This window comes from Haliaeetus leucocephalus, unplaced genomic scaffold (genome assembly GCF_000737465.1).
Source record: "Haliaeetus leucocephalus isolate CR32 unplaced genomic scaffold, Haliaeetus_leucocephalus-4.0 Scaffold0, whole genome shotgun sequence".
Lineage (NCBI taxonomy): Eukaryota > Metazoa > Chordata > Aves > Accipitriformes > Accipitridae > Haliaeetus > Haliaeetus leucocephalus.
In genome coordinates, this window is record NW_010972436.1 from 24,967,534 (window position 1) to 24,986,611 (window position 19,078).

The 19,078-nt window shown below is 45.9% G+C and overlaps 1 protein-coding gene across 1 annotated transcript in view; it reads left to right on the plus strand.

Annotated features, from left to right (window-relative positions):
• Positions 1-512: 512 nt before the first annotated feature.
• The window catches only part of PLCD1 (phospholipase C, delta 1), a 47,388-nt gene continuing 28,822 nt past the window's right edge, over positions 513-19,078 (plus strand). The window contains exons 1-3 of the mRNA XM_010561133.1: positions 513-612; positions 5,423-5,587; positions 16,439-16,667. Of these exons, the coding sequence (XP_010559435.1) occupies positions 513-612; positions 5,423-5,587; positions 16,439-16,667 (494 nt within the window). The remainder of the gene's footprint in view (positions 613-5,422; positions 5,588-16,438; positions 16,668-19,078) is intronic.

The window sequence follows — 19,078 nt, forward strand, 5'->3', positions numbered from 1 at the left end:
GCTACGTCTGCCCTGGCTAAAAGGTGTTTTTAGCTTCCCGTTCGTTGCAAGTCAGTGGGAACAGCACGGAGCCGCTTTGCACAGAAGAGGAAGGGTGGAGGCAGGCTCCCTCCCATCCAGGCGTTTGCGGGCAGGCTGAGCTGACAAGCCCCAGGCACTGATTAGGAGCCACAAACAACGTTTGGGACTCCTCCAGCCCCTGGAGATGATGCATAAAAACCCACTGGCGTATGACTGTAGGAAAACTTGTTCCTTCTACCTAGGCAGCTGCCGGCAGGCTCCTCGGTCTAATTTTGCGTGCTGGTGAGCAAAGCAGGAGGAGAGACTTCCCACCGTCCCACCCCCGGCCGGACTCTGCCCTCCCCTGCCGTCCTCTGCCTCCGTTCCCTCCTCGGAGCCCCGTTTGACACCGAGCACGCCGGAGGCTCCTGGATGAGCAGGGATCCCTGCAGGGGTGGCGTGGCCCCCCCCCCGTCCTTCCCGACGCCTTTCCCCGAGCCCCAGGCTGGATGATGCAGTGCTTCCGAAGGCAGCCCAAGCGCAGCGTGTCCCAGGAAAACATCCTACGGGAGCAGAGTCGTAGAGTGGCCGCCTTGAACGGCATCAGGCTGGGTAAGGGACAAGTTGGTCAGACCCCCCGGCACTTCCACGCTCTGGCAGCCGCTTGATTTCTGCCTCTTTTCCCTGTGCAGAGGCAGTGCTCCACCCTAAAGGCAGCCCCACGGTTATTTTTAAACTCCCGAGGTTTCTTTTCCTTTCCTTTGCCTGTAACCACCCGCCAGATTTGTAAACCGCTCCGTTTGAGGCATCAAAGAAAGTGGGACCTCTTCGGCAAAGGGTCGGTTTCCAGATTTCTTGCTGGGCTTTCTGAACTGTCGCTGGTTGAGGTTGGTTGGGGAAGTCGGTGCCCTTTTCCTGCCTGATTTTAGGACTTCTCAGTGGTGTATTGCCAGTTGCTATATGAGCCCAAGGAACTACGCAGAGGTCTGCATTCACCAGATGAAAAGAAAGAGGAAACCCAGGGAGTTTCTGTGTCTGGCCATGAACTCGTTGCTGGCCAAGTGGATGCGAGTCCCTTGATTTCTGTGGCTACAGAGCAGGTGGAAATGGAAAATAGCCATTTACCCACCCAAGTTCTTTGGATTTTATCAGAAAGGCCTTCTGCCCTTTTAAACCAGAAAACCTGAGTTATGTCTGGCCTTAAACCAGGTGGGAGGGGGAGAGCAGGCAGGAGGAGGCTTGTATTGTAGCAGTTGTAATTAACGTGTTTATATCAGATCAGCAAATTTGCAAGTGAGCAATGCAGAAATACGGATTATTACTGTCTTCTATAGACATCATTCTATCTCCTTAGTGAACTCAAAGCCTCGCTTCTACCGTGACAGCTATCGTTTTATTGTGTTTCCTGCTTGCTGTAAACCTGAGATGGATAATACAAAGGTTAAGATTTTTGATGTCTTAGTGTCTAAACCTTCATAGTGCAGTATATTAACTTCATGGTTATTGCAGTGCGGTGTGTGCTTGAGGGACTCCTACCTTTGCCAAACATGATTTTCACTCTGAACATTACTGCACACTAAATATATCCCATTTAGAAAGATATATTTTTTTTTTAGATATTTTGCGAGATGGGGGGCCTGACCCTTGAAACACACTCTGCGATTTTGCATGCCAAGTATGTATTTGGTATTTCACAGAGGATGCTAAGAAAGACACAGTCCTGCCACATGTTTCAGGCAGGATTTGGACATCTATTTCAGTGTGGTGATTGTGCTTCTCATGCCTAGTGTTGTTATATAGTTGGAAACCAATATCCTTGTCCTGCTGCACAGTATTTTTTAATTTTTAAATGATGTGTGTGTATGACGACTCTGGTTTCTTTTACACAAGTTTCCATTGCTGTGAGATGGAGCTCTGGACTGCAAACCTCCTTAGCTCCATGGGGTTGTTGGGCAGAAATGCTCAGGAGCTGGTTCAGGCATAAAACCCAAAGTGAGGTTTCTGCTGGGAAAAGGTGTTTTTTTTTTCCGGAGAGCAATTCAAATGACCAGCTGAGAGTGATGTCCCACTGGCACATCAGGGGTGTGTTTGTGGTTCCTGTATCAGGAGATCAGAGCATCTTCTGCTCCATCTCTGGCCTAACAAAATGCTGGTGCTTTGTAAATAGGAATAGAGAAGCTAAGTGACTTACCCAAGGTCATTTAAAGAGTCTGTGGCAGTGCTTGGACTGGGCATAGGAGGCAGGGCCCAAAACACTGTCCCTCTTTCCTGGCCAGTTTAGCTGTCTGAGCTTGAACTGCTGCTAGACAGACGCAAAACAGGCTTGAAACAGGCTGTGCCCACCCAGCTAAGGGGATGGTCCTCCTTCTTCTGGGCCCACCATTGGGTGCTTCAGTCAGTACTTGGGGTCACCACCGGCAGCGATCAACTCTGGGTGACTGCTCTCTATCTGAAAGGCTTCCCACGTCAAAGCAATGACAGAGCTGTTAGACACCCATGATTAGCCCTCTCGCCCTTTCCTGGCCAAACCCGCTGTCTCCTATAGGCAAGCTTGTCCTCGTCCCCTCCCTGGCTTGTCTCACTGCCCTCTGACTGACGCTCCCTGCCATCTTTGATCTTTGCCATGCTTTCACCATGCACCATCCCTCTTCATCTTTCCCTCCTGCTCTTGTGAAGTGCAGTGGCCTCCTTTGCCAAGTCATTTAACCTGGCCTGGTCCTCAGGCACAGCGGCCAAGGGGGAGTGGGAGGGCTGCTCCCAACCTGTAGTCAGATCCTCTGAAGAGGAAGGGGAATTTTGACCCACGCTAATGCACTGACTGGGCTGTGCCGGTGAGCAGGATGAAGGGCTCTGAGCTCCAGCTTGTGTCTGACCTATGTGGATCACGCTTGGAGGAGAGGAATCTGCCCCTGACCACTGCTTGTGCCCATCCAGATTTGCCTATATTACATTGGTGCAGATCTTTGAGATGTCCAGGTAGCATGACAGGTTACACATGCTGTATGCAGTGTCTGTGTAACTAAACATGCCCCAGTTAACAGGGATTTCTCATTACACACTTATGCACATAGGCATTCAAATGATCTGATGGTTTTCCTGCTTTTCTCCTCATGTCACCCTAGGATGACATGTCTTCCTCCTAGTCCCATAACGATGCCTCGCATGGTTGGGATCTGAAGAAAGAGAAGGAATGAGGCTGGGAGCCAGAACAGAAATGTTGTGGGTGAATAGAGAGAAGGAAGAAGTTTGTTTCCTCTCCAGGAACCTTGAGGGTGCCACAGAGATGTTAGTGAGGCCTAAGTCTGTGGTATCTTCTCTGCACTTGGAAGACCTTTGCCTTGGAGGGAAAGACTTAACACCACAACTCAGGAGACCAAGGACCTGTAAAGCTGTTGTGGTGTCTGTCCTTCATCTGGATGGTCTGGCCTCTTGTCAACCCCTGGGCATGCTTGAACCTCAGCAAACCCAGGAGGTTGTCCCAGATCCCATAGCTGGGATCAATCTTTCACCCTGTGCTTTGCAGGAGATGGGTTTTTTTTAATTCCCTCCATGAGTTTCTTTCTGAGGTTTCCAGAGGAGGAGGCATTCAAATTCTCCTCTTGGGAACCTCCGGACCAGACATGAGCCAAGAGGCCCAGGGGATGCTGTAGCATGGGAAGACACTTAATTAATGAGATAGCTAATTGAATATAGAGGAAAGAGAGAGGCCACAGCCATCTTTTCAGGATCTCCAGCTCCCACTGTGATGCTTTCAACTCTGGATGCCTCAGCCAAGCTCAGCTCCGGGCATGCTCCTTGGCATCTGCACCAGTAAAATGATGTGAGTGGCTCACTGAGTGGACACTGGACACCCCTAATATTATCTCTGATGGATATCTCAGGCTTTCTTTGGCAAACTAAAATGCTCTCTTTAGGCCAATGTATCCTGGTTACAAACTCATGGTGCTGCTTTTTGCTGCAGCCACCATGACCCACCTTGGTGCTCTGCAGCATCTGGCACTTCAGTTTCCTGTATGAATTGTCAGGAGTCTGGGGATTTGGCCACTCGGATCTCATCCTAAGCTTTGTTTTTCAGGCAGGTCTGAAGTGATTCTTGGTAGTTTATTGCCTTGCCCTGTTTAAAAAACAATTCAAGGCAGCTGCGTCTTCCAGAAAAGAACAAACTCAATGTCACAGGGTAATGTCACACTGCAATATAAACGTTATTGCATAAATCACTTTTAACTTGGATTTCTGCTTTGTGAGACCCCATGTTATATTTATGTAGCATTGGGAAATTTCCCATGATGTGAGTGTCAGGTGGCTGCAAGTGGCCAAGTGGTTATCTGCATTGTCAAGATAAGGCTAGCAAAAATCCCATTGAGTTGGGATGCGCTTGGTCAGTACTACAGAGTTACATGCTGTTTCACCAGCTTTGAACCAGCCTTTCATGCAATGTCAGAGAGTTGCAAGGTGCCTATTACCGAAAGCCCAGGATGTGTTTCTCATGTTTCATGCTCTCACCCTCCCCAGCCCACACACTTCAGATCTGTAATTAATGGTTGTTTTGAGGGACAGATTCTCCAAGGTATTTAGGTATGTGGAAATCATATACTGCTGAGACATTCAAAACCATGTAGAATGCCAAATCTATATTTTCAAAGTCTCGGTAGATGCCTGTTGCCTCTTGAGATGTCTAAGTGCTTTCCTGAATCTAGGCTAAGATGTGAAATCTGAAGTTCCTGGAATCAGAAGGTCTGGTTATCATTACTTGGCATTGTGGTGGCCTAGTAGGGTAAGAAAGATAAAGGTCCTCTCGGATACTAGCTGGGCAATGAGGAGAGCATGGTTGTTACCTTATTGCTACGTTATTGATGTGATGCTGCCTGTCACCAAACTTATCTATGTATGTCCTAAGCTTCATGACACTGATCTTCAAAATTCCCATGTGGATGGAAGGGGACTGCTTGCCGGAGAAGGAAGAGAGATATCTTTGTGTATTCCTGTTTTCACAAAGGAAATTTGTCACAGAATAGATTTGAAATCACTTGAAAGTTCCTCACAGTACTCCAATTACAAGTTATACAACTTTCCTTCCTCTGCTTTTACTGTTATGTTGTTGTTTTTGTTGTAGTTTTTGCATCCTAACATTAGACTATATTTGCTGGGAAGAAGATATTTTATGTTTGTAAGCCACCTGAGAATTATAGTGCAAAAGTCTTTGGACTCAGATCTAAGAAATCTACAAGGCTCCAGCCTCTTTTGTGAGCATAAAGTGTGGCATGGCAGATTTCTGGGTCTCTGCTCTGCTGTCTTCCCCAGACCTGGCTGTACTGCAGTGGTCTATCTATGTCTGTGATTAGTGTCCTGTGGAAGGGAAGATCCTATGAGCATCATTTCTTGAGTTGACTCTTACAACATTACCACTACTGTTTCTCTGCAGGCCTGAAAGATGACAAGGATCTCAAGTTCCTCCTGAAAGGCAGCCAGCTGCTAAAAGTGAAGTCAGGCTCTTGGAGAAAGGAGAGGTTTTATAAGCTCCAGGAGGACTGCAAAACCATATGGCAGGAATCGAAGAAGGTGCTGAGGTCTCCAGAGTCGCAGATCTGTAAGTAAAGTTTGCTTCATCATAGGCATGGGGCGCTGTGGGCAGAGGTGCTTGGGGTGAACCAGGACCATTATGCTTGCGGTGTGGAGGTAGGGCTTGGACCAATGAGACCAGATCCTTCATACCTCCTGTAACACGCAAACTGGGTGATGCTGTCAGCTCCAGAGACAGCTGGGAGGAATCCACCATGTCAGGAATGGCCACATTTCCCAAGCTCATGAGCTACTGCTTAAAATCATTGTGGGGTGGGCCGTGCTGGTCTCGGCAGCCCTGCCTGGCTCGTTTCCTCCCCAAAGCAAGAGTTCAGGTTACTCAGGTGCCCGAGCCCTAATGCTCAGTGTGAGACATGGCTTGGGCATCTGCAGTGTGGTATGGTGCGCTTGGGCTGTTGGTCTGGGCTCTGCCAGGACACTTTTCTGCCTGCAGCCACTGAGAAAGCTGGCATTTAAGCCTCACAAGGGAACCACAGAGATGTGGAGACCCAAGGGCTGGCAGGAGATATCGCTGGGAAGGAAAGCCTGTTCCCATCCTTATCTTGGAAACTCAGAATCTGGCCCATTGTAAAACATCCAGATACAACAGTCACCATTATATGGACACAGGGAAAACCATTCTGTGCCAGCATTGCCCAGCTTGGGGCCATAATTGGGACGAGGAGCCCAATTGTTCAGTCAAAACAGGATCGGGCAGGGTGTGTAATATCTGTTTATATCTGTTTTTTCTTCTCATTTGGTATTTTTCTGACATATTTCTCTGTCACTAATCATCACAGTCTTCTAAAGCCAGGAGGTAAATTAATAACGTGGAATTTTATGGCATGTTGAAATGTAGAACATGCTGCCCATGTTAGCTACACATTTTTTTTTCGTAGCAATCACAATTAACTAAATGAAGGAGGGTGTTCCAGATTAATCCCCTTCCACAAGCAGTGATAAGATTTCCAGTAGGAGGGGTAAGGTAGCAGGGCAAAGTATGTTGTGTTTATAACCCTGATGGCCACACTCTTCTCACATGACCTTGGGCACCTCATTTAATCTCTTTGTGCATCCTTCCCCACACATTTCCTTTCTCCTCCTCTATCTAGCTATAAAAGGCCTTGGATTGGAGGCTGTCCCTTACTGTGTGTTTGCATGCCCAGCATGGCAGGGTCCTGAGCTCAGCTGGGCTGTTTAGGTACCAATGCAATAACCCATGATAACAAGAACAAATGCAGAGACCTTAGTGGATGTTTGCTCCCTAGGAATGCCTGCTCTGTTGAGCTCTGTCCCATATAAAAGCAAAGTCCTTTCCCAGGTAATGTCTTGCTATAAAGCAAAAAAGGATGTGAGTGGAGAAGAAAGACTTTCAGAGCTTTCTCTCCTGTGCTCTGAGCCAGCAGTTTCCAAATTATGGGGGCTGAGAGCATCTCCAGCAACAGTCTAGACCCCACCTAGTCCTCTGAAGTAAATGGGCGGGCGTCCTTGTGCTGTCGCTCCAGGACCTTGATGTCTGCTTGGAGAAGCACTGGTTGAACCCATTGCCTCCATTGCTGGGGCAGTGGTGTGGAGAGCTGTTGGAACTGTAACTTTTTTTTATATACTGAGCTGCAATAAGAGCCCTGCAGCAAGATTGAATCCTTTGAGCTGGGTGTTGGGCACAGGCTGGGAGTGTGTCTGCATGGGTGTGGATTTACAGCACTCAAGATACGCTTTGCTAACTGGGCACAACCAGCATTGCCACACTGCTGGAGACGGCGGCAGGAAGGAGAACTTGCTGTGCCCTGGGAGTGTCCTCAGTGCAAAGTAAAGATGGAGTAATACTGCCTACTGACTCACACCCACATGTATGCTCCATAAGGTCTCCATGCATGCACACCTTTCCCTGGAGATTCTTTTTTTTTGTCATCAGGATAGTAAGGAAGAGAGACAAGGCAGTCAAGGCAGAGCTTGTCCTTGCTGCTCTGAAAAAGTAAGCCCTGGCAGGGCTCCAGCTGGGCTGGCTTTGCACTCGTACACCCGGCAGGCTACGGGAGCATGCCTGGTGCCAGGCTGTCCTCCACACACTCCTGGGAGGATGTGAAGCTGTGCCAGCAGTTGTGGTGCAAGCTTTTGGGATGGTTGGAGGGCCACCTTGGGGCTGCTTTCGAAAGGTGCTGTGGATGCACCTGAAGCTGGAAGTCAACCAGAGAGATGAGTACTGGACTGACATCCGCCCAGTCCCCAGCCATAATGCCAAGGACATCTGTTTTCCCATGCCTTTCTCCTCTGTTGGTTCTCCGAGACCTTCCATCCCCAAGTTTTCAGAGTGATCACTGGGTTTGAGTTTCTTAAGCTTTTGACTTCAGCGGGCTGCTTTGGGTTTAGGTATAGAGACGATTACCCTTGGTTAGTGCTGTGTCCTCTGGCAGGCTCTATCACTACGGCTGCCTTCTCATTTGGTTCGGTGTGTGTAGGCAATCAAAAAGCAGAGGAAGAGTGCAGGGTCATGATTTGATACTCAAAATCAGGGACTTCAAGGCGAGTCTCCCCAGAGGGTCACCCTTCCTTGTTAACAGGCAGTAACTTTGCCCTCTAGTACAAAGCCTTTCTAAAACTGCAGATAAGCTGCCTTTTTTAGGAAGGAAAAAGAATGAGCAGAATGGAAACTCAGGTCTAATCTTATCTGCAGCATTGCTGAGAGCAAGCAGATGGAGGAGCCTCAGAGGAGCAAAGTCTGGGTACACTAAGGGTTATGTTTTTGTTTGGACAGTTTCCTGTTATTCCTGTTACTGTTCTTATAATCATGCAGAAAAGCTATTTGTAAACCCTTGTATGGTGGTGTCTAGTAGATAAAACTGGGGACTGCCAAGGTTAGACAGAAGAATCTCAGATACTTGAAGTTAAAAACCCCCAACATATCAGGGTTGTCACAGGCACAGATTTTGCCTGGATCAGATACATGGGGTACAAGCAGTACCTTCCTTTGTTGTCTTTATTTTAAACAACTGGAAATTTAGATTGGATGCTGTCTTGATAGCTGTATTACCCACAGGGCTTTTTTGGGGGTAGGCTGCCATTCCAATATGGTTTCTATGCAGGTAGCACCTAATCCATTTTTTCCTTATTATCCATAATCCAGTGTTCAGTATTTAGGCCCAAGGGAACAGTTTTTTTCCAAAAGTCCTTGAAGCATCTTAAGTGGTCAGTTTTCCAACAAATATGTTAGGCCCTGTGCGTACTCTCTTGTCGGCTCCCACAGAAACATAGTAATGCTGGACATGAAGGGTTGCACAAAAGCACCTTTAAGAATCCATTTTTCACCATAGCCTTCTGTGCATTCTGTGTCTGAGCTGCATACTGGGCCCTTAAAAACACTGCTGCTATCTGTTCTCTCTCTGTTATACCAATGGTCAGGGTGGATGCTTCTTTGGCCCATGAGGCTTTTACACATGGGACAGCTTTCTCCCTGGGGCCAAGACAACAGGGTTCAAATGGCAGGATTAACAGTTTTGGTGCAAAGAAAAGGTTTGTGCTAGGTGGACACTTAATCGGAGCCAGTTCACTCCTGAGTATCACTATGGTGCGAGGAAGGGGAGCCAAAGGAGGCAGAGGGGCTTGTGTTCAAAGAGCAGCAGCCTGTCCATAACACTGTCTTATTTAGCTGTGGTCAAATATCAGGTCTAATCTACCTGAAAAAGAGAGAAAAAAGGTATGTGCTGCTTTCAGCGAAATCAATTTTTTAAAAGTCTTTTCTTAAACCAGCTGAAATCCCTAGCGTGAGCTCACTTAAGCCACACTCAATCTCTTTAAAAACTCTCTGAACTTGGGGATTTGTAGGGATGGTTGAAAACTTTCCAGTGAAACATCCTTTTGAGCATTTGGTGGAGAAAGAGAATATTCGAAGCCAGAAGGAAAAGACTGAATGGGTTGTTTAGATTTAGGGGTGCTGCCATGGAGCCCTGGAGAAGCTGGTGCTCTGCTACCTCCTGCACACTTTCTCTGCTGGAGGCTCAGGGAGATGACGTTTCCCGTGACAGCCATGAGTGAGCTTCACACACTGCACCAAGCATGATGACTCACTGGGGGTGCGTCATTGAGTCACTAACTGTGTAGTCAAGAAAGAAGTTTAGGAGTTTTGGCTGAGGTATTTCAATTTCTGGCCAAAAGCTTTACATAAAAACTACTATTTTTGGTTTTTTTTCCTGCATTTTGGTTAAAAGAATTAGTTTTGGGAGCAATTTACAGAGGTGAGCTAAATTCAGGTGCATAACTAAATGTTGCAAGTGATGATTGTATTATTATTTAAAGTAATGTAATTGATATTTTGATCTAATGATTAATTATCCTTACTATTAAAAATGCACACAATTTGTTCCAGTTCCTCTGACTTCTAACCTAATTATAGGATATTTTTGCATGGTTTAAACATAGTACAAAAGCTTTATGTATAGCCTACTACCAGTGTTCAGCAGAAGGCTTTTTCCTTCATTTTTGAGTTCCTGTGAAATTTAGGAACACCCTTAAAATGCCATGCAATGAACATACCATGCCATTTTTGTGGAAGAATGAATGATTGTCTCTATTGAATTAATGCCCTGAACTTGCTTGCAGAAGAACGGAAAGGACGTGATATTGCTCTGTGCTTGCTGAAGTCAAAAAGTGAAAACTTTTAAATTGTTCCTGATAAGTGCCTGAAAGTCAACAGAAACTCTCAGCAGCCTGTACACACACCGCAGGCATTTGACTGCACCAACACCTTCCTTCTGGAGCTGGTTAGGCAGTTTCTTTAGGAATCATTGCTTCATGGTCAGACATGTATTTGTCCCTGGAAAAATATTTGCTGATGTGAGTGTGTTATGCAAGGCAGCCGTCAGCTGTGAAAACAAAACCGTCTGTCTGTTGGTCTCATTAGTTTTTATCAAAATCACTCAACCCATAAAACAAGTCATTTCAAATGCAGAGCTGCCTGTTTTTTCGATTTAATTTTGAATCAGGCTACCGCATGCGTTGCTGGGACAGTTTTCATCACAAACAGTGTGCTGACAAATATTGACCTTATTCTCCATAGTGTATGTTAAATGCAAAGACAGAAGTGTTGAGAGCCTTAGATCCAAATTTAGCAGCACTGTAATGGCAGGAGAAGTAGGAACTAGTTGCAGAAATAGTTTGCAGGGCTTTGGTTGTGATGTGTGGAAGGAATGTAAATAGAGATCACTCTATTTACATCAGTGCTCCAAGTGTTGATGGGTAGACAGAAAGATTGGGTAAAGACCTTATATTAAAAGGTATTTTGAAACAACCTGTAAAATCACATGTGCATTATATCACTGGTTGTCAGCTGGTGATACACACCAGCAATGCGGGCAGACTGCTGTGCAGCAGTTCTCAAGTTAAAACAACGTGCTGAGCAAGTCAGTGGAGGGGGAGAGAAGAGAATGGATGAGGAATCAGCAGCTGGGGCCTGCAGTAATTCACGCACAGGGAGATGAAAGAGCAATGCGGTCAGGGCTAAGAAGGCACAGCACAGTGGGGCTCATGCTAAACCCACCCTTGAATCATTATGTTGAAGCATCCCTCAGGGATGATGGTGATGGATAACCTTTGGTGTTCCCAGCTCAGGGAGTTGACAGTGCTCCAGCTCCTGCTGATTACAAAGGTCCTGATCCCAGCTGTGTTTGGCCATTAGCATCAGCAGCCTATGGTGAAACTGAAATCAACTAAACTGCTTTTTCTGGGGTGAAACCAAAGAGAGAAGCAGCTCGCAGTGCCAGTTTGCCCTACGTACTCAGTGTGTTGTGAAATTCATGTAGTCTCGCTGCAGCCATCCTGGCTGGCAGGGCAGTCCTGGGGTCAGGTAGCAGCTTTCATCTGTTCTTGACAAGATGCTAAGCCAGCCTGGCTGAGCTGCAGCTGGTGAAGGTCTGATCTCTCTGCAGACGTGCAGTATTGTGTGCAAATATGGTGCAAGCCATTAACAGCTGAGTACATTTCTCATCTGCATTTCCTGACAGTAAACAGAAGTGACTTATTGAGACAATTAGAGCGGGATGGAGTAATTCAGCGTGACTGAATGCCACATTGCAGAGATCACTTGTTAATGACAGGGAGGTAGGATAAGGAAAGGAAAGGATCTGAGGAGTATTTCCCCCAGAGCGAAAAAACTGCCCCCCTCCCCTCATGAGTAACTCAAGGACAGCTGTTCTGGCAGTGCCTCCAAGTGTCTGTACATGGACCCTCCTCTCCCTCTTTATCAGGAAAGGCACAAGGAAGGAGAAGCACCTTTTGGTCCTTGTCCTTCACATGCTCAGTGGTTTGCAGGAGATGCAGGTTAAATTCCTTGTTCTCTCTCTTTTCTGTAAGACTCTTGACAAAATATTTCCTCTCAAAGGGCTGCCTGTCAAACAGGAGGAAGGCAAAGGATGATTGTTCTCTGCTTTCGTTCCTCCTTTCCCTGTATTCTTTATTTACTGTCCATGCTCCCAGCACGGTCCGGACATTTCACCTGAGGAGCAGTGATGCGAGAAGAGATGGAGAGGCCAGTGGCCAGGGCTCATCTCTCAGACAAGTGCTCTAATCATTAAGCACATCATCAGGCTCGTCCTTCTGGCTCTTAAACACTTGTATTTTTGGCTGCCCAATGGCTCATGGTGCACGCATGTGACTCAGATGTGTGCCTGAAGACTCTGGGGTTACAGCTTGTAGGGTGATAGGGAGATTGAATTTATGTCCCTTTCCCTACTGCTTCCTGCAGGAATGGTTCTCACACGAACATCCATCCCCGCTCCACATGTGCGTAGGGCTGAAATCCTTGCACTGGGATGTGTTTGAGGGCACCTCGTGGAGGGTGGTCAGGCCAGCCCAGGTCCTGCTGGAGAGAGGTGGGAAGCCTTTTGTGCAGGGGCCACTTGAAGGAAGGAACTAACTTCTGGGGCACAGGGGAGCTTTTGGGTCAGGCAGAGGCACAGGTGAGGCTCTGCAGCTGCTCAGCAAGGTTTTGTGGGTCACGGTTTTGGACTTGGGTACTTGCAGACTCTCTAAGTCTGGTTACAGGCACAGCAGTGTGAATCACAGCTTTTGTTTTCCTTTGAGAGGTGTTTCTTTTCCTTCTGCATGAGGAGATGAGCTTGCAAGTGTAAGAGCAAGCTCCTTGAAAGCCATGAAGAGAGAAATCCAAGTCAAAAGATACATGTTGGTTGCTTGAAAACATCATGGCTGTCAAAACTGGCCTCCTGCATCCTGCATACCTGACTCATACCTGCCTGCTAAATGCCATGGGTGAAACAGGAGAAGGTCTGAGAATTAGCAGGGGAGGAGGACAAGGACAGTATCCAGTGGTGAAAATTGAAAGGAGGATTAAAAATAAAGTTCTCAACATCTCCCTGAGACTAGTTCAGACAGGAGTAATTTCACCGGCTCCAGGGAATGTTGCTGTATGTCCATGTCAGTGGGGAGCCTTCAGCTGTGGCACTGGCCAGGCGGCATCCACAGCAGCCAGGAAGGCTGACCAGGATGTAACCTGTTTGACTTGATGTCTGGAGGCCAGGAAGGACACAAGCTTCCTTGTGTTGTGCTTCATGTTTTGGGCTTTACACAAACCACCTCTTCAGCAGACATAAACACTCAGGAGAATTAGATGCAAACTTTCCAGATTCTCTTCTGCTTGTGGTTACCTCCCCATGGTGGCGTGATGGGGAAGGAACAGGGAGGTTGCAGGGATACGTGATTGATGGGTATTTGCTGGAAGTGTTCCTCTGCTGTGAAATGTCTCTGTCCCCCAGTTATTTCTGTTTTGTCCTTGCAGATAGCTCAGCTGAGCACACAGTTTGGGACTGCTAATACAGTATGCTCACTGGGAGCAGCTGATAATGTACTCATGCTGGGTTAAGATTTTCCAGAAAAGAGATAACATTTGCAGATGGCTTGGGCTGACTCCTTTAGCTTCAGCTTTTTTATTGATAGATGAAAGCAGTACACACGACCAAGCTATGGAAAGCTTTAAAAAGTGTCCTCCGTCACCCTGCTTTTTTAACAGTTCCTGTGTTGATAGTTTCTCTCCTTGTCTCTTGCGTGGCTACGGTAGACACCCAGCCTTCTTTGTACCTTTTCTGCATTGAGGAGCTCTGTGCCCTCTATCATCCTCTTCTCAGCATACCCCAAAGAGATCAAGCCAGCCCTTCCAGACACAGGTTTTCAATCTTTTTTTCCTCCCACACAGTTCTCTTTTCCAGTGGATTCACTTTGCCAGGTAATGGGTTCCAAAGAATCGTTCTAAATTTCCAATATTTAACATCAGATTTTCTAGTCTTGGAAACACTAGGTCGTTGCCAACCCAAAGTTTAGGGATTGATTGCACAAACAGACTAGCTAGCCATTCTGAAGGGGCAATAACTCTTACGAACCAAGCAGTAGTGAGCACCTGGCAGGTGATGAGGAACAACAGGATGATCCTTCCACTTGCATTGCCATAACCAGAAGAGACTGGGAGTGGAGGAGAATCACCTACTTATGAACTATTTGCATGGTACACATCTGCATCTGAGATGCTCAGCCTGGACTTCCTTTCTGACCAAGGGTCCATTGTAGCTGTGGATTAAGGGTATGATTTATCTTAGTCTAAAGTTTTCATCTAAATAGGACAGAACATTTGTGTTCCAAAAGCTTATTTTTTCCCATTGGCTCTAAAAGGAGCCTAACTAAACTTTAGGCTTTTTGACTGAACTGAATCTGTCCAGACATGATAGCATCCTTTACACTAAGGGTGTAGTTCTACTTGAGGCACAATCACTATTGTTTGCCCAATGTCCTAGTTAATGGGCAAAATCACTAGCAAGGCTCTCCATTAGCAGCCGAGCTGCAAGGGAATTGCAGCCTTTTTCTTTCAAGGATGGTTTTAGTACTCAAAACCATAAACTTTCACTCTACAGTAAATTGGCCAGATAACGTAATTCCACAGCAGCCCATTGCAACCCAACCTTTTCCTCCCCTCCGACTGATCAACCGTTGGCCTTTATGAACTGATAATAAAAGACCACACAAAGATAATTGCTTACAATTGTCAGGGAGGAGCTTTGCCAGCTCTAGGAAGGTCCTCACGGTATGCTCTTGTATAGGAACCAAACCAGCAAAGTGCTGTGGAAGATGTTTGACCACCCCAACATGTGGTGAGAATTTAAAGCAAATGTCAAGTGTTGGTTTTGGAAAGCCACTGATTTTTGAAGTTCTGGGTGGTTTTTGTTTTTTTTGGGGGGGGTGTTGTTTTTTTTTTTTTTCTCCCCCCTAGCAGCTGAGTATTATCATGACTGCTCTGGGAAAAAAGGAAAGTTTTCAAACTCTAATGAGCATCTGATGATTTTTGGATGATCCCAGGGCAGCTGTGCAAAAAACGTGCAGAGTGGATACTGAGTTGTGTTTTTCTGCAGTGTTGACTTTGAATGAACTGGGCACATGGTGAAATTACACCAATTTAAATGAAGGAGTGGATAAAATGGGTATTTAAAGGCAAGTTTTTCCTATTCAGCTAAAGAATGGGGATATTTTACACTCATGGACTGCTTTTCAACAAAGCTTGTTCAAGATAAGCACAAATAAAATCGATCTAATGCATCTGTGACACAGGAAATAATTTTTACCTGTAATTTACAGTTTGAGGTAGAGGAGAAGTTAAGCTAACTTTTTTTTTTTTCGAATTTCTGTGATTATATCTATTTTTTGGCATGCTTGTTATAGAAGATGGCTGAATATCTCTCAGATGCGTTGCCTTTTCTATGTGTGCCCCAAGATGGTATTGGTAGATGTTTGCAAAATGTTAACTGGTCTGTTTCCCACCCAAGAAAGTGCAATGAGACTTTCTTGGTTATGGACTCCAACACTGTTTTGCAAACATTTTTGCCATTTATTGTGTGTAGGTGCCATCCCTACTTGAGTGTTAAGTTTCTCAGCAGTCAAACGTGATTAAGCAGTTTCTGTCCTTTCCTCTCAGCCCTTTGTAGATGTATTAAGTGGCCCATGAAAGACAAAAAGAGGGTGTGCATACTGTTGGGAGCTTGCCTGATTTCAGCAGTTTGAGGGCACCTGCATGCTCTCAGGGGCAATGTAGGGGTGTCTCCATTACTTACATTTGTTTAATAACATAGTCTCTTGAATGCATCGCTCTTTCTGGATTGCCTTGTGTGTGCATTTTGCAAACTTGGTGTGACTTCAGGGCTCATTTCCACTAGCTGAGGGGCAGAGATGAAAATGAGCAAGGATGGTCTTGAAAGCAGTATTCTGCTTTCTTACAGCAAAGAGGATCAAGTCCACCCTTGACAGGGGTGAGAATGGCATACGGGTGACACTAAACTGCTCTGAAGCTTTGGTCTTTGCCTCCCTAATTTGCACTACTGTGACTGAGAAGAATAGATGTGATTTTAAATTTTACCTTTTCACTTTTTTGCAAATTAAAGAATAACTATTCTGGTCCCTGTCCTCCTTTTGCTAAAGTCACCTCTCATTTTCCTGTGAGGTGATGTTCACAGGGATGCACAGCTCCACTCTCCCCACTCTCAGATGGGGACAGAGATCAAGACAGGGATGCTCCAAGGACTGGAACCAAACTCTCAGCAGTGATTTGTATCTCAAACATGATATCGCAGTATGGCATCTAGTGCATATTCTGCTTCTTTGTTAAATAAAGAACATGGGGAAAGAGTTTTTCCTTTTAAAATTTCTCGCTCTTTCTGCTCCTTTTGATTTGAGCTTTCTTTAGTACCAAAGGTTGGGGAAGGGGGGAAAGGGAAGGGAATCCTCCAGAGGTTGCAGGAAAAGGAGAAAGAGTAATTTCTTAAATATCCCTTGCCAAGTAGAGATGAGACTGACTGAACCCCTGCTGACAGCAGGCTCTGCTTTCTTTCCACAGTCTCCATTGAAGATATTCGGGATGTGAGGTCAGGCCATAAAACAGAAGGTATGGAAAAATACGCCAAGGATGTCCCGGAGTATCGCTGCTTTTCCATCATTTTCAAAGACCAGCGGAAAAACCTGGACCTCATTGCAAGTTCAGAGGATGATGCCAACCACTGGATCTCTGGCCTTGGGAAAATCATAGCCCACAGCAACTCCATGAACCAGAAACAGAAACTCCAACAGTATCCTTTGCTTTATAAAGTGATTAATCGCAGACAAAGAAGCACTTGTCTTTGTGGGTGGAGATAGTAGACTAACCCCCTTTTTTCCTATTGGCCCTGGGCACTGAGTTTTCTCTCACACTGATTATGCACCCGGGCAAACTCCCTGGTTTCCAATGCTTTTTTCCCCCTGTTTTACAGTGATACAAGCAAGAGTGGATTCAGGCTTCACATAGCTCCTTAAGCAAAGAATTGCCTCTTTCAGGGAGCTCCAGATAAAACAATCATTATTTTTTGTATTCTTCAGGGGTCTGTTTCACTTGCATTGCAGTATACTCCAGGACAGGCACTTCTTGGCAAAGCATGAAAAGCCCGTACTGTTTGTCATGTTTCTCAGTAATACAAGGCGAGGGAACTGATTCTCCTCTTCTGACTGCCAAATCTACTCTGGGGTAGCTCCACTGACTTTAGTGAAATTACTTCTTATTTGCCTCAGCACGGGATGAAGTTTTGCCCTGAAAGAATTTGCAATTGCTCTAGTGACGCTGCAGACATCGGAAAGGAAAAGTAGCAGAGCAGGAAAGGAGAGTGAATTAGCTGTGAAATGGGAAGTGAGTTAGTTATTGGGTGAAATCCTGGCTCTGCTGAATTCACACGGAATTTTCCCCAGGGCTGCATTTTGCTCAATAAGTTGTGTTGTGACCACAGGTCTCACATCCAGGTGAAAAGAGAGGGTACCTGTGAGTGCAGGTTTTGATGGATTTTCTGCAGTCCCTGTGTGTCTGAGGCCCTGACTGTGACATATGAACCTGTTGGCTGATTTCACCCTGATTTGACGGAGCCACAGCAGTTATAAAATATGAAGTTCCATTAAGGCTCACAAAGATAGGCATCCAGCTATCAGCGAGGAAACCAGATAGTGCTCTCAGTGAGAGAAGGCTGCGTGAGCTTCATGCCTTGTTCAACATCAAAGCATCTGTGGAGAGGATGCAAAATCCTCAGCTGGGGAAAATCACAAAGCTGGAGTCTGAGCCTGAGCCAGCACCAGGGAGTCTTGCCCTCAGTAAAGGCTTCACTCCACGTGGGTTCCCTGCTGGGTAATAATGTACTGATGATGAAGGAGATGGCACATAAACGCTGAGCTTTCATCAGGCTTTACTCTTCTGTGGATTCTCTGAAGTCTAATAAGCACTTGCACAACCATAGCGCTGTTCGTTTAAAGGAATCAGACTCCGTTAGTTCTGATGTGCATGGGATGCTGTGTTTATCTCCTGCACTATGAGTGTCTTTTTGGATGTTTTTTTCAAGCTCTAGGCTGTAAAGTCATTCCTCAGCAGTGTTATCAGTTGTGTGTCCATGGTGGTAGGGAGCAGTCCGTAGACAAGTTGAAATCTTGAAACTTCGGTGCTGTTGGAAATGTTGCACCCTGGCAGTTTTCCTTTTAAATGTGAAGGCTTCCCCCACCCAACAGTGTGTGGGGAAAATCTGGGCTACAGAAAGTTGTCCCTGGAGTGTGTCAAATTGAATATATTGCTGAAAAACTTCCCCATAAGAAGAGACAAGATTGCTAAGGGGGGGAAAAATAACAATGACATTTGCAAGGGAAGAAGGCTGTAAATTTCCAGCATGGAAAAGTGCCTCTCTGTCTTTGGAAAGCAGAATCGAGGCTAAATAGGGTGGGTAGGCAAGCCGTATTTCTGGAAGAGTAATTACCGTGCAGTGCTGGCTTCCAATCTGGGATTGTCTCAGGCCATTTAACGTAACCTGGAATTACAGAACAGCATGATTTCTCATTTGAAATTTGATGAAGTTTAATTAAAGCCTGGGATTTTAAATTTAGTCTGTCTTCACTGGGTTTGCTTGGCAGCGTGGGCTTACTCAGATCTTCCTTAAACCTCACAAGTGTTCTCCACATCTGTGAGCACAGAAGGGGAAGAGTCAGTAGATGAGAAGTGTTGGGTCCCCTGCCTGTCCCCCATGACTGGAGAATTGCCTTGCAGTGTATCTTTTCCAGCCTCCAAAATGTTGCAAAGCAAGTAAGGAATGTGCAAGATTTTGAAAACAAGTATTGAAAGCAAAAACCTTGCTAGTTTCAGATGGGGTTTGTTCAGTTTATAACATGACAGAGTTGCCTGTGGTAGCAAGGGACTCTATTTAATGTCTTATGTGTCCTTTCCAGTCTTATATTCCCAGAAAGATAAAACTCCCACATGCTTGATGAGTACTTCTGATGTTCTTATACATACAGTACTGTTTTATTAAGCCTCAGATTCAACCCTGCAACAAGCTGGCATAGGTTATTTAGCAAATATTGCAGGTATGTGTGCAGGGAAGACTTTAGACCACAAAATACAGGGGACTTTTCATTTGAGTAGTGTGGCACCATCTGCTTCGATTCTGGGATTTATGTATGAGCTTTTCTTCTGATGGGA